This window comes from Tenrec ecaudatus, chromosome 5, assembly GCF_050624435.1.
Source record: "Tenrec ecaudatus isolate mTenEca1 chromosome 5, mTenEca1.hap1, whole genome shotgun sequence".
Lineage (NCBI taxonomy): Eukaryota > Metazoa > Chordata > Mammalia > Afrosoricida > Tenrecidae > Tenrec > Tenrec ecaudatus.
In genome coordinates, this window is record NC_134534.1 from 112,334,049 (window position 1) to 112,348,423 (window position 14,375).

General features: G+C 44.7%; 1 protein-coding gene and 1 pseudogene across 1 annotated transcript in view; one reads left to right on the plus strand and one right to left on the minus strand.

The window, feature by feature from the left end:
• The window catches only part of FRMD3 (FERM domain containing 3), a 195,916-nt gene extending 195,415 nt beyond the window's left edge, over positions 1-501 (minus strand). The window contains exons 1-2 of the mRNA XM_075550869.1: positions 493-501; positions 119-223 (exon numbers count right to left, since the gene is read on the minus strand). Of these exons, the coding sequence (XP_075406984.1) occupies positions 119-223; positions 493-501 (114 nt within the window). The remainder of the gene's footprint in view (positions 1-118; positions 224-492) is intronic.
• Positions 502-12,996: 12,495 nt separating this feature from the next.
• LOC142448208 (dnaJ homolog subfamily C member 8 pseudogene) lies at positions 12,997-14,139 on the plus strand (annotated as a pseudogene).
• Positions 14,140-14,375: the final 236 nt, after the last annotated feature.

The window sequence follows — 14,375 nt, forward strand, 5'->3', positions numbered from 1 at the left end:
GTGAGGCCAATAAATCAATTAAGTAAAAGTCCCCTGAGAGAACTCTGAGAAGAACCCCAACGAAGCCCACAACCCAGGTTACAACCTGAAAGCAGGATGGACAAAAGTGGAAGCTTACCCGCTGCTTCTCTGAGTCCACATAGCGAATGCCAAAGTAGTCTTGCTCCAGGAGGCTGTAGTAGTTGCAGATGTGATCGAGGAGAAACTGCCCTTTGGTCTCCCTCTGCAAAGGAAACGTAGAAGAAGTTTTACCCAGAGTTCACCTCATGTTCAAGTCAAAGGAATACTCAAATAAAACAAACCAATGAACGCAAAACAATACCCAAAGAGATGTGAGGCACTAATATGTTCTCTTTTGTTCTGTCACATGGCGTGCAATATTTTAGGTGCTATTTGTGGCTCAGATGGATTACTTAGTTTATTAACTAGTCGAGACCCACAGTATGTAAAGCAGAGCCTAGTGGCAATAGCAAAGCCTCCTGTCACATGTACCATCCACATCATCACCTTTTTAGTCACTTTGGAGATGTGAAATCACTGTCCTCACAACGGCCCAATGAGGCAGGTCCCCCATTTTGTATCATGAGGATGCCAAGGCACAGAGAGGGCCCTTGATTTGATCGGTCATGCAATGTAGAGGATGCTAGCCAGGGTCAACTCAAACAATCTGACTCCAAACTCTGAGTTCAAATCTCCACATGACATCATCCCAGAGTGGTGAGTCCATTACTACTCAGAGGCAAAGCTGGGTGAGGTGATCACGGAATGAATAGTCTCTGTACACCATGGTTCCCCAACGGGCCTGGAGAAACTCAGCTTCCTTCCCATGTCTTCATCTCACATCCATACAACCATGCAAAAAGGCCCTGTGGGAGATTAGGGAGAGCCCAGGACGGCACTTCCAAAACCGGCCACTATGACCTAGGGCACACTCCTGGTTGTTTCCATCCGTAAAATGAGACGGGTGTTTTCAAGCTTTCAGTTTCCATGCAAGAGAAGTGTAGTCAAAGCTGACTAAGAGCAAAACCATTCCAAAACCTTCTTCATAGCAAGGCATTTCCAAGCCCTCCTCAAGACAGTCTGTAAGCTTAAGAATAAGATCAGAATAAGATGATTCTGATTCAATCACAGTTGGTTACAGACTCAGAGAGTTTTAGGGATAGACTCCAACGCAAAAATAAGGAAGATATTAGAGACACGAAGCAATCTGATCTTCCAACCCAATAAAACTAATTTTGGAAGTTCAGTGTGTTCCATATTACCTGACTCTATTTTCATTGAAAACTCTTAACTGTTGGCTTGGAAAGTTGGATGAAGAAGCCGCTCTGCCCTGGGAAAGTGTAAATTGAAGGAAGGACTGGGAATTATACACATTTAAATATCCCAAAGACCATGTTCAAGTTTAACTTTTCTTATTGTGGTAAGTTCCCACACAACAAAACATGTTCTACCTGAACACTTTCTACATGGGAAATTCAACGGCATTAATTATGTGGCACAACTATCACAGCCACCTTCTGTCCTGAACTAAGTTGAAGCCTTGCCTTCCTTTCTATGCGAAACTCTTATCTTGCTCAAAAGAGACACGAATTAAAATAGATCTTGTTTTCACATTCCTGTAACTGTTGCTGACCAAGAAGCTCCAGGGATAAGCTAGGCCTGCTGACTGTTGAGCCCAGAACCCAGAAGATCATCAGTGGATTTGTATCTGTGATAGATTTCACTCTCTACCCTTGTTGTTATGATTAAGTCCTCTCGAGTCTGTTCCAACTCATAGTGGCCCTACAAGTGACAGAACAAACGCTGCTCAGTCCTGTGACATCCTCACAGCTGTTCTTGGATTGAGCCCATTGCTGCTGCCACTGTGTCCATCCACCTTGTCCAGGGCGTCCTCTCTTTACAGACCCTTTGTTTCCCAAGAGTGCCGTCCTCTGCTAGGAACGCACTTCTCTAGACAGCGTGTTAAAAATCCATGAGACTCAGGGAGGGGGGAAATGGCGACTTGATAGGACTCACTGGTCCGCAGCTCCTGCTACCAGACCAGAAAATTGGGAGGTAAGGCGAAGGAAACAGGGAGGTGGAGTCCTGAAATTAGAACTAGGGAACCAGGGTCTCTCCTGAACCCCTTTTTGTGTGGGATTTCCACTCACAAAGCAAACCAAGAGCGCTTTAAAGCGCTCGAGCTTTGGCAAGCCCTGGGACACTGGCTGCGCCCTTGCCAAGAGCAGCGATGTCTGCAGGTGGATGCCCGAGAGGGGGCAGAATCCCAGACACGAGGGGAACCCAACGCCTTGAGCTCACAACTTGGGGAGTAGTGGTGGTGGTGGGTAGCCATAATTTAGAGTAGAAGAAAAAGTAGAATTTTACCTCAGCTGGACCGCAGTGTGGGAGAAAATAGGTGGAAAATCGGGAGGCCAGGGAGTGAATTTTGTTCCAATTGGCCAAGAAGGAAACAACCCCCCTGATAAGCTGGATCTCCTCCTCTGGGGGCCACCCTGACAGCGCCAAAATCAGGGCACATCACAAGCATAATATATAAACAAAAAGGTGAAATACATAATATTGGTTTAAAACTCAAACCCAAGTCTGATTGCTCAGCTGCAACGAGCACAAAGGAACCCTCATCCACTGCTGGAAGACCTATAGATATGTACAGGCACTATGGAAATCGATTTGGTGATTTCTCAAACAGAAGGAAATTGAGTTATCATACAACCCAGCAATCCCCCTACTGGGCATATACCCAGAAGAGGCAAGAAACAAACCACGGCTAGACATCTGTGCTCCAATGTTCATTGTGGTACAGTTCAAAATTGCAAGGAGTTGGAAACAACCCAAATTCCCATCAACAGATGAATGGATTTAAAAACTCCGACTGTCATGATCCAAATCCTACCTTGAAAGTCTGATTAAACCAGAGGATGTACAGTGGTACAGATGGGAACTGGAAACACAGGGAAGCCAGGGTGGATGATCCCTTCAGGACCAGTGGTGTGAGTGGCGATACTGGGAGGGCATAGGGAAGGTGGGTCGGATAGGGGGAACCAATTTCAAGGATCTACGTGTGACCTCCTCCCTGGGGAACAAACAACAGAAAAGTGGGTGAAGGGAGACGTGGGACAGAGCCAGATATGACAAAATAATCATTTATAAATTATCAAGGGTTCATGAGGGGAGGGAGGGGAAAAATGAGGACCTGATGCCAGGGGCTTGGGTGGAGAGCAAATGTTTTGAGAATGATGCTGGCAACGAATATACAAATGTGCTTTACACAATTGATGTATGTATGGATTGTGGTAGGAGTTGTATGAGCCCCAATAAAATGATTTTAAACAAAAACTGTGGTACATACATACAATGGAGTGCTAGGCATCGCTAGAAAGCAGTGAAGCATATCGCCGTATGGGAAGAACTGGAAGAAATTATGCTAAGTGATGTAAGCCAAGCACAAAAGGACAAGTATAACATGAGTCCACTCAGGTAAGCTTAATATATATACACACACACAGAGAAAGGTAAGTGCAAAAGGGGCACAGGGAAAAAGCTACTGTATACAAACACTCCAGGGGTGAGGTATAAGTAGTATGGCTGGGGCCAGACCAGATCCAGGAGTACATATGGTAGCCAAATAAAACAGGGGTGGAGGGAAGAAAGGGGAAAGAAAAAAAAAAGATGTGTGATTGGGGAATAGGGCACTGACCCATCCAAGGGGAGGGTATTAGTTGTGTCTCCACAGGGAAAGAGGGACCAGATATAAAGGCAGTGCCAGATGAATGCAGTGTGCCGGTAAGGAGTGGTGAGTCAGTGGAGGGGCCTGGGGACTCGGCCCCTATACCAGCTGCGTGGCTTACTGCCCCTCACGCAGAAGAATTTTCTTGAGAGGACGGCACTGAAGCTGCAGCTATGGGGAGAGGGGCATGTCTGATCAGAGCAAAGGGGAGCAAATGAAGGGGGAGGAAGAGAGAGTGGAGCACATCCATGCCCATCAGGCCTGGAGGACGAAATCCCCGCTCTGAACAGCCAATGGACAGAGTGGACAATATGGCTGATCCCACTACGAGACACACTGTCCCTTAATGGCCCAGGGCCCTAAGTGGGACAACACTGGAGACTCAGTGTCTGGGGCTGGCTCAGACTGACCCTGTGACATTGAGGCAAACCACTAAAAGCGTGCGGCAGAGTAACCGTGGGAGCAGAGCAGGGAGCCCCCGAGGGAGTACAAAGGACAGACTCTGGGGCCAAAGAATGGTACCCCATTGGACCTTGACTGAAGTACATGCCTAGAGATCAAAAATCAGACCTTGATCTATTTACAGGTTTTTCTTTCTTTAAAAAATTTTTTTCTTTTAATTAATTTTCTATGGGTAATTGGTTTCCTTTTTTGTTGTCATCACTGTGTTCTCACTCATTGCCTATCTTGCTATGGCTTGATTTTTGATGCATATTATTCTCTCTACAGATCTAGCTAGATAAGATAGACTGGATGAATAGTCTGGAGGAGAAAACAATGAGACCAATGGTTCCGGAGGGACAGGGGAGAGGAGGAAGTGGGGGTAAGGAGGTGGTGCTGACCAACCCAGGGACAGGGGAGCAACAAGTGATCCAAAATCAGTGGCAAGGAGGGTGTGAGAGGCCTGTTAGGGATTTAGCAAGGGCAAGGTAATTGAGAGAAATTACTGAAGCCCAAATGAAGGCTGAGCATGATTGTGGGACAAGAGGAAAGTAAAAGGAAATAGAGGAAAGAACTAGGTGACAAAGGGTATTTACAGAGGTCTAAAGACTGGAATGTACATATGTAGATATATTTATATAAGAGTGTGAGGAAACAGATCTAGGTGTATATATTTATAGGTTTAGTATTAAGGCAGCAGATAGACATTGGGTCCCCACTCAAGCACTTACTCAGTGCAAGAACACGTTGTTCTATTAAATTGGCATTCCATGATGCACACCTTCCCAACACGATTGCTGAAGAAAAATGTGTGCATAAGCAAATGTAGTGAAGAAAGCTGACGGTGTCCGGCTATCAAAAGACATAGCATCTGGGTTCTTAAAGGCTTAACGATAAACAAGCAGCCATCTAGCTGAGAAGCATCACAACCCACATGGAAAAAGCACACCAGACTGTCTGACCATGAGGTATAGAAGGGACCAATTATCAGACATCAAAGAACTAAAAATCATATCAGTGGGTGCCCACCATCCTGATATGATCAATGAAGACAAACATGTGCATAAGCAAATGTGGTGAAGAAAGCTGATGGTTCCTGGCTATCAAAAGATATAGCGTCTGGGGTCCTAAAGGCTCGAAGATAAACAAGTGGTCATCTAGTTCAGAAGCAACAAAGCCCACATGGACGAAACACACTAACCTGTGTGACCACGAGCTGTCGAAGGAATCAGGTATCAAGCATCAAGGAACAAAAAAAATCTTATCATTGTAAATGTGGATGAGTGCAGAGTGGAGACTCAAAGTCCATCGGCAGCCAACCGGACACCCCCTTACTGAAGAGCTGTGGGGAGGAGATGAGCCAGTCAGGGTGCAGGGTAACAACGATGAAACATATAACTTTTCTCTAGATCTTAAATGCTTCCCCCCTCCCACTATCATGATTCCAATTCTACCTTACAAATCTGGCTAGACCAGAGGATGTACATGGGTACAGACAGCAACTGGAAACACAGGGAATCCAGGACAGATGACTCCTTCAGGACCAGGAGTGAGAGTAGCAATGCCTGGAGGGTGGAGGGAATGTGTGATAGAAAGTAGGAACTAACTACAAGAATCTATGTAGAGCCTCCTCCCTGGGGGGTGGACAGCAGAGAAGAGGGCGGGGGGAGAGGTCGGACAGTGTAACATATGACAAAATAATAATTTATGAATTATGAAGGGTTCATGAGGTAGGGGGAGTGGGGAGGGAGGGGGGAAATGAGCAGCCAATATTTAGGGCTCAAGTAGAAGGCAAATGTTTTTAGAATGATGATAGCAATAAATGTACTTGACACAATGGATGGATGTATGGATTGTGATAAGAATTGTATAAGCCCCCAATAAAATGATTTTTTTAAGTCCATGAGACTAAGGCTCACCATCTTCACTTTTGTTTATTGTGAATAAGATGGGATTTTACATATCAGATCCTTTCTAATTGTCAACAATTTAAACACCTATCAAACCTTCCCATTGTCTAGCTCTATTTCCCAACACACACTGTTGCTGTTTTGTAACATACTACTTTCCTCTTCAACAAATGGAACACTAGTCTACCTCCTCCCCTCCCTTTCCTTTGCAACCCTGATAACCATCAGTCTGGTTTGAATCTTTTGTTCAAAAGCCTTTTCTTGATTTTTTTATAAAAGTTGTCTTATACAATATTTGTTCTTTTGTGTTTGACTAATGTCACTTAGCATAATGTCCTCTGAGTCCATCTACGTCATGAAGTGTTTCACATTTCACCATTATGCTTTAACAGTGCATATATTCCACTCTGTCGGTACCAAAGTTGATTTATCCATTCTTCCACTGATGGGTATTTAGGGTGTTTCTATCTTCTTGCTACTGTGAAAAATGTGGTGATGAACATGGGCATGCACACGCCGGTTCATATTCTTTATTTCTATAAGGCCTCGCTTCTAGGTCTTTAAACTAAGATCAAGTGCAGTATTTCTATAGGGCAAGATTGGCAAACCCTTTCTCTGCCAAGGGCCATTTGGATATTTATAACACCATTCAGGTCATGCTGGGCAAATATTTAATTTACTCACTCCTAATGTGATGACTGGGACTGCTTCTCTTTGGTGAAGTGTGTGATGTTAACTGTTATTATTTCTTGGGCCTTACATGCCCTGTGTGCCGGACATCCCCCCACCCCCACCCCCGCTGCTGTAGGATATCTACCAAGTAGTGGTATTGCTGAGTCAGATGGCATTTCTATCCCAAATGGTTTGAGGAAGAGCATTACCACTTTCCACAGTGACTGCACTGTTGCACCAGCAGTATCTGGGGGTCCCAGTTTTTTCATGCCCCTCTAGTATTTGTTGTTTTCTGCATTTTTGAAGCTCACTGTCAATGCTGGGATGTGGTGGTATCTCATCACTGTCTGGATTTCCATCTCTCACATTGCCATCTTCTCTACTAAGGAGCATTCTGGCTGTACTTCCTCCAAGACAGATTCGTTTTTCTCCTGCCAGTCTTCACAATCCTTTCACTATTCTTCCCCACAACCATAATTCAAATGTATCACTAAGCATCAGTACAAATTTAGCCACATTATAAAATCACTAGACACAATGCTTGACCTTATTTAATGCCTGGGGTCCACTATGGTGACCTCCCTCTACAATAACCAAGATACTCAAGTCAGGGGGGGTCAAGGCAATAGATTCTAACAGCACAGGATGAAGTAGAGCTTGATCGCATGTGCACAATGCTACGCTGTGATCACGGTAGGCCAGAAGCTGTGCTCAAACACAACAGGACTGTTTTTCCATAATCGAAAATGTGCTGAACACAGAAACCTTCTGGCAATTATTTCCTTAGACTATTTAAGCCCTTGAGAGAAGGAGATGTCCCTGGAGACAATTTGGTGACAGAAGAGTGCAAGCATGGCTGAAACAAAAGCAGTGCCTTCAGCAAAAACCAGCTGCCTTTGGTTCAACTCCTCTCACGATGGCCACAAGTGTGTCCATGTAAAACTATGCCCATGTGACTCTCAATGACTGCTTCTAAAGGAGATCACCAGGTCTTTCTGCTGAGCTACCTCTTGGTACACTCAAGCCGTTGACGTTTTGGTTAGCGGCCAAGGTGAACTGAAACCTGCCCAGCATCAGAGCAACGCATACAGCCCCGCTGGCTGACGGGTGGTGGTGACACACAGATCCATGGGCCAGGACTGTGACACGAAAGGCGGATTCTTCCACTGAACCATCAGTGCCCCAGGCCATCTTAATTTTCCATCATTGTCATGTATGTATGTTAAACCCAGCTCTTATACCATAACCTCTGGCCCAGCGCTAAGGGTTGGAAAAGCTCGTTCAAGGGTCATGTGTGAGAGGAAGTCCAGCTGCCTGCACCAGACAACTCATTTAAGGGAGGAGGTAAAAGGTGAGCACTGGCTTGTCCCTCACCTCCTGGAAGTCTGGAGAATTTAGTGGAACTTTCTACACACTGCCCAAGTAAATGTGGACGCCGTGGTTCCCCACTCTTCCCTGTCCCCGAACTCAGTGCCTGGCGCATGGGATGCTCCAGAGTAAATGAATCGCTGTTTTCCCTTCATCAAAAACTGGGGTCTAGGAGCAAAAAGATGCTCCTGCCAAGCCCTTTAGAAATTGCACAATGACATTGGCCTCACACAAGTTGAGTCTTTGTAGTGGATTGAGCCAATGTGTATGTACCTCCTTCAAGGTCTGTGTGGAAAAGATTTCAGGTACAAGGTGTGCTTTTCAATATCAAAATGTTATTGATTTTCCCACATGATAATGGCTGTACTCTGAGTACTGACAGAGGGCCGGGGAGTGGGAATCAAAAAATAAATTTCTATAGAGTTGCTACACTGAGTGTGTTTTATTCATCACAACAGCATTACATGCAAGTAAACAAACAAACTCATTGTTATTGAGTCACTTCTGACTCGTAGCCTCTCTCTAGGTAGAGGTGAACTGTTCCGGGAGGTGGGGTTTCTGAAGCTGGCAATCTTTCAGAGAGCAGAACCCTTCCTATTTTCCTGTGGGACAGGGGGTGGAGTCCAACTACTGAGCACGAATCAGCATCCACTCAGACCCCAGGAGCAGTGTCTCTTACAAAGCTCAGCAGGGTTTTATGCGCTCACCTCTTGCTAAGTGAAGTTAGAATCTCAGGCATTCCCTGGTAGGATTGAAAATATGGTGCACCACTGGGATTTGAAACTATAGTGAATTCATATTTTCATTGATACTGTAGTAAAGTATTATAAACAAAGCTGTGATTTTGTTTAAAGTATTGATGTGTTAAATAAAATATATATAGACTTAAGACCCTTTTCCTTCCCCAGCCTTGGCATGATCAAGCCTCTTGCTGGTAGTATATTTCTGTCTTCCCAGAGTGTATAAGGGCAACTGAGTTCTTAGAGACAACTGGGGATTGACTGTGTGCAAAGGGGCTTAGACAGTCTGGTAGTCACTTGCATGCTGCCTTTATTTTGTATTGTGTAGCTAGGAGCTTACTCTCTTGTAACTATTGGTTCTTCCCTCATTAATGGCCTTTGAGAGGTTGTTGTGGTGGTTGTTTTCTGCTTTATGCATCCTGCTACAGTCATAACCCTGTCCTCCCCCTTCTTGGTGCTGCAGACGGCTAAGGGTTTGACTACCACTAATGTGGAGGTTTGAGATCAACCAGAGGTGCCTTGGAAGAAAGACCTGACGACCCACTTCTACAAGATCAGCTGCTGGACACCCACTGGTATAGTTCTACTCCGACACACATGAGGTCACCCTGACTCAGGAGCAACTCAGTGGAAACTGGTGAACTAGATGAAGTGTCTCAATTCATCTAGTTTCTATTTTCACGTATTGTAGCCATAGTCTCTTGGTTATTTCTATACAATAAATGGATGTTAGATGCTTTGGGGTCCTTAAACCTCAGAAATCCCAGGGCCATCTTTACCCCATGCCTCAAAGGAAAGCATTCAATTATCTAGAAACTCCTCTTATCTGAGTCATTAAGTTCCTTAAATATGGTGTTTTAGCTTTCATGCATCAGAAAGCATTGGACTAACACAAATCAAAGTAACTTTTGAATTATTCCCGAGGACCACAGATTCACCCATGAGAAGTCTCCCAATAATTCCTTCTCTGCTTTAAATTCTTGCCCACATAATCAGTTGCACTATTGCTTCTGTTCTCGCTGACTTTTGGTGATGCAATTGTCTATGTGTAAATTACAGCCAAGTATCCACAGCCAGATGCTTTCTTCAGCAGGCATGATTCACAAAGCAACCTCTCACTTGAGGCTTCAAATCCTATCATAAAGCTAACTGTCTTTCTGGGGGGATGCTTTATTTTGGCTAAAGCTGAGGTGCCCACCAGGAGCAAAATATATAAAGGTACATAGATATACTTGAAATTTTTAGCAGTTATATAAGCAGGGAGAGTATCTTTATGGGGTTCAATCAATCCACAGTCTTTCTTAAACTAACAGATGCTTTTCTTTAACAATAGAAGCTGAGCTATATAGTTCACAGATTTCTCATTACCATTCATCTGTTTATGAAAGTAAATGGATACCAACCCATCTCACCTCCCACCCCCACTCCCCCATAAAACAAAATACTACCAACACACGCACGAAACTCCCTGCCATGGAGTCAGTTCTGAGCAGCAGTGACTCTGCGGGTTTCTGAGACTGAATCTGGACAGGAACAGAAAGCCTCATCAATGTCATGTGATTTCCAACCACTGACTTGTAGTTTAGCATCACAATGTATAACCTATGATGTCACCAGGAATCCCCCAGGGAAATGGATGTTGCTGTTGTTGCTGGGTGCCATTGAGTCAGTTCTGACCCATAGAGACCTTCTCTAGCAACAGTTTCCCTCCTTTAATAACTATCTTAAAAAGGAGCAAAATGTCTTAGCTTAGAGTTTTAGGAAGTGTGGATTGATATCTATCCCACCTTTTCAAGCTGCTAACTTGGGCAACAGAATTTTCTTTGTCTTGAAGTACAAATGTACTGCCGTGTCAACTTTGCCACTGAACCAGGGAAATCCCAAATAGAAGCAAAGTGCAAAAAAAAAAAAAAAGCAAAGTGCAGTTTATCAGAGCTCTCGAACTCTCTGAGGTAAATGGCCATATCAATTACTGTTTCCCCACTCTGCTTGGACCAATGCTTGAAGAATGCACAATAAAAACAAGTTACTCTCATGCTTAATGAAGAAAAACAAATAAAACCATAATAGTAAGGGGAGAAAATATTAAAGAACTAAAGGAGAGTCATGAGGCTCATCAGTGCTATATGCACCCTGGATTTATCATCCCTTCCATGTAGCCCTTCTGAAAGGGACTGTCCAATTAACTTGTGGGTAGATGTCAGACATGCGTGTGTTCATTTGTATAATTAAGATCACTTTATACATGAAAGCCAAGATAGATAACGATTCAGAAACAATAACGGGAGTAATGGTTTCCTGAGGGATCAGGAAATGGTGGAGGGAAGCAGGGGCTGACAACATTGATGACTGTACAAACCCACCCGAGGGAGCGAACAACAGAATTGTATGTGAATTGATATATTGGATGATGTAAGATGTGGCTAAATAAATAAATAAGGGTTCCTGGGGGTGGGGGGGTTGGGAGGGGATAAAGAAGAACTGATATCAAGGAGTTCAAGAAGAAAAAAATGTAGCAATTGTACAATACTGCTTGATATGATTGAACTATGGAATGTTATACTATTTGTAAGAGCTCCCAATAAAGTGATTTTTTTAAGTTACTCTCAATTCTGGACTTGTGTCACAGAATGCCAGTAATAAACAGCTCATGTTCCAGCAAAACCTGTGGCCACACCTCAGCATTGCTTAGAAATTCAATGAGTGCAGGGCTTGAGCCTATCTCAACTGCGTGGATACATGCCTCTTGCCCCAGAAGAATTTACTTCAGAGGACAGCACTGAAGCTGAGAGGGACATGTCTGATAGGAGCACACAGGAGCAAATGAAGGTGGATGAAGAGAGAGTGGAGCACATCCTGGCCCACCAAGCCTAGAGGACAATATTCCAACTCAGAGCAGCCAATCTACAGAGAGGACCACATGGCCGGCCTCACTACGAGACATGATATCCCTCACTGACCCATAGCCCCACAGGGGACAACACTGGAGACACAGTGTGGGAATTCAGCTAAATCTGACCCCACCATACCAAGGCAAAACACTAAGGGTGTGCAACAGAACAACAAGGGGAACAGAGCAACAAAGTCCTAAGGGAGTACCAAAAATAGACTTTGGGGCCAGGGCATGGCAACCCACCACACTCAGTCAGAAAATACTCCTAAAGGTCAACAAACAGTCCTAGAACTATTTACAGGCTTTTCTTTCTTTCTTTCTTTCTTTCTTTCTTTCTTTCTTTCTTTCTTTTGTTTTGTCTTCTTTTGTTGCTTGGTTTTGCTCTGTCTTGTTTTTGTGCATGTTATTATCTCTGCAGGTCTGTCTAGATAAGATAGGCTGGATGAATGATCTGGAAAACAATGGGACCAACAGTTCGGGGTGGAGGGTGGGGAGACACAGGGGAGAGGGGGAGGTGGGGGAAAAGGAAGTGGTGTTAACAAACCCAGGGACAAGGAAACAACAAGTGATCCAAATCGGTGGTGAGGAGGGTGTAAGAGGCCTGGTAGGGCTTGATCAAGGGTAATGTAACCCAGAGGAATTACTGAAACCCAAATGAAAACTGAACATGATAGTGGGACAAGAGGAAAGTAAAAGGAATGGAGGAAAGAGCTAGGAGGCAAAGGGCATTTATAGAGGTCTAAAAAAAAGGCATGTACATATGTAAATATATTTATATAGGACAATGAAGAACTAGATCTATGTGCATATATTTATAAATTTAGTATTAAGGTAGCAGATGGACATTGGGCCTCCACTCAAGTACTCCCTCAATTCAAGAACACTTTGTTCTATTAAACTAGCATTCCATGATGCTCACCTTCCCAATACAATTGCTGAAGACAAAGCGGGTGCATAAGCAAATGTGAAGAAAGCAGATGGTACCCAGCTATCAAAAGATATAGCATCTGGGATCTTAAAGCGGCCATCTAGTTCAGAAGCAACAAAACCCACATGGAAGAAGCACACCAGCCTATGTGATCACGAGGTGCCAAAGGGATCAGTTAACAGGCATCAAAGAACAAAAAATCTTATCATTGTGTGCTCACCTCCCCTATACAATCACTGAAGACAAATAGGTGCATAAGCAAATGTGGTAAAGAAAGCTGATGGTGAAGGGCGCGCTTCCGGGTGTGGCGTGGCAGCGCTGGGGAAATGGCGGCTTCTGGGGAGAGCGGGCCTGCGGGCGGCGGGGGCGGCACGGAGGAGGCGTTTATGACCTTTTATAGTGAGGTCAAACAAATAGAGAAGAGAGACTCGGTTTTAACATCTAAAAATCAGATTGAAAGACTGACCCGTCCTGGCTCCTCCTACTTCAATTTGAACCCATTTGAGGTTCTTCAGATAGATCCTGAAGTGACAGATGAAGATATAAAAAAGAGATTTCGGCAGTTGTCCATATTGGTGCATCCTGACAAAAAACAAGACGATGCTGACAGAGCACAAAAGGCTTTTGAAGCTGTGGACAAAGCTTACAAGTTGCTACTGGATCAGGAACAAAAGAAGAGGGCCCTGGATGTAATTCAGGCAGGAAAAGAATACGTGGAACACACTGTGAAAGAGCGAAAAAAGCAACTGAAGAAGGGAAAGCTACAGATGTGGAGGAGGATGACCCCGAGCTGTTCAAACAAGCGGTATATAAACAGACCATGAAACTCTTTGCTGAACTGGAAATTAAAAGGAAAGAAAGAGAGGCCAAAGAGATGCATGAAAGGAAACGGCAAAGGGAAGAAGAGATTGAAGCTCAAGAAAAAGCCAAACGAGAAAGGGAGTGGCAGAAAAACTTTGAGGAAAGTCGAGATGGCCGAGTGGACAGCTGGCGAAATTTCCAAGCAAACACAAAAGGGAAGAAAGAGAAGAAAAACCGAACCTTCCTGAGACCACCAAAAGTAAAAATGGAGCAGCGGGAGTGACCACCGCCGGGCCCGGCCACAGAAGCTTCCACCAGCTCCCCCCCTCCTGCTTGGAAGGACTCATTCTCTCTCCCGCCCTCCCCCCACATAGAATAGTACTTGCTTTTTAGTCCACTTTGTTTCAGTACACTTTAATATCAATCAGAATAATTCTTTTGTACATTGAAATGAGGGGCTCAGTTAAAAAAAAACAACGAAAAAGACCTTCCCCACTCCCTGCTCCCTGAGCAACCTGGGTAGGAAGGTGCCGCCCTTGGGGCTCCTTCTGTCTCCACGGCCTGGAACTTCATGTTTTGTACTTTATGGAATTGTGACGGCTAGAAACTTCATGTGGAGTTGATGGAAATCATTCCATTAAAGCTGTTGCTTACAATGGTGTTGCAGTCACTTCTGCAGAGACAAGCCTGGACTGCCCTACGAAGTCCCTGTTCTTCAGTTGCTTGCTTCTGGGCGTGGTATCCTCTGAAGCCTGAATCAGACGGGTGGCGGTGCGGGCGGGCAGGCAGGCAGGCAGGGCAGCCCCTCAGTGCCCTGCTGCCCCTGGGTGTTTGGCATGTGCCCTCCTAATCTCGCTGACGCATCAGCGTGGCACAAGGCTCTGAGCCATCC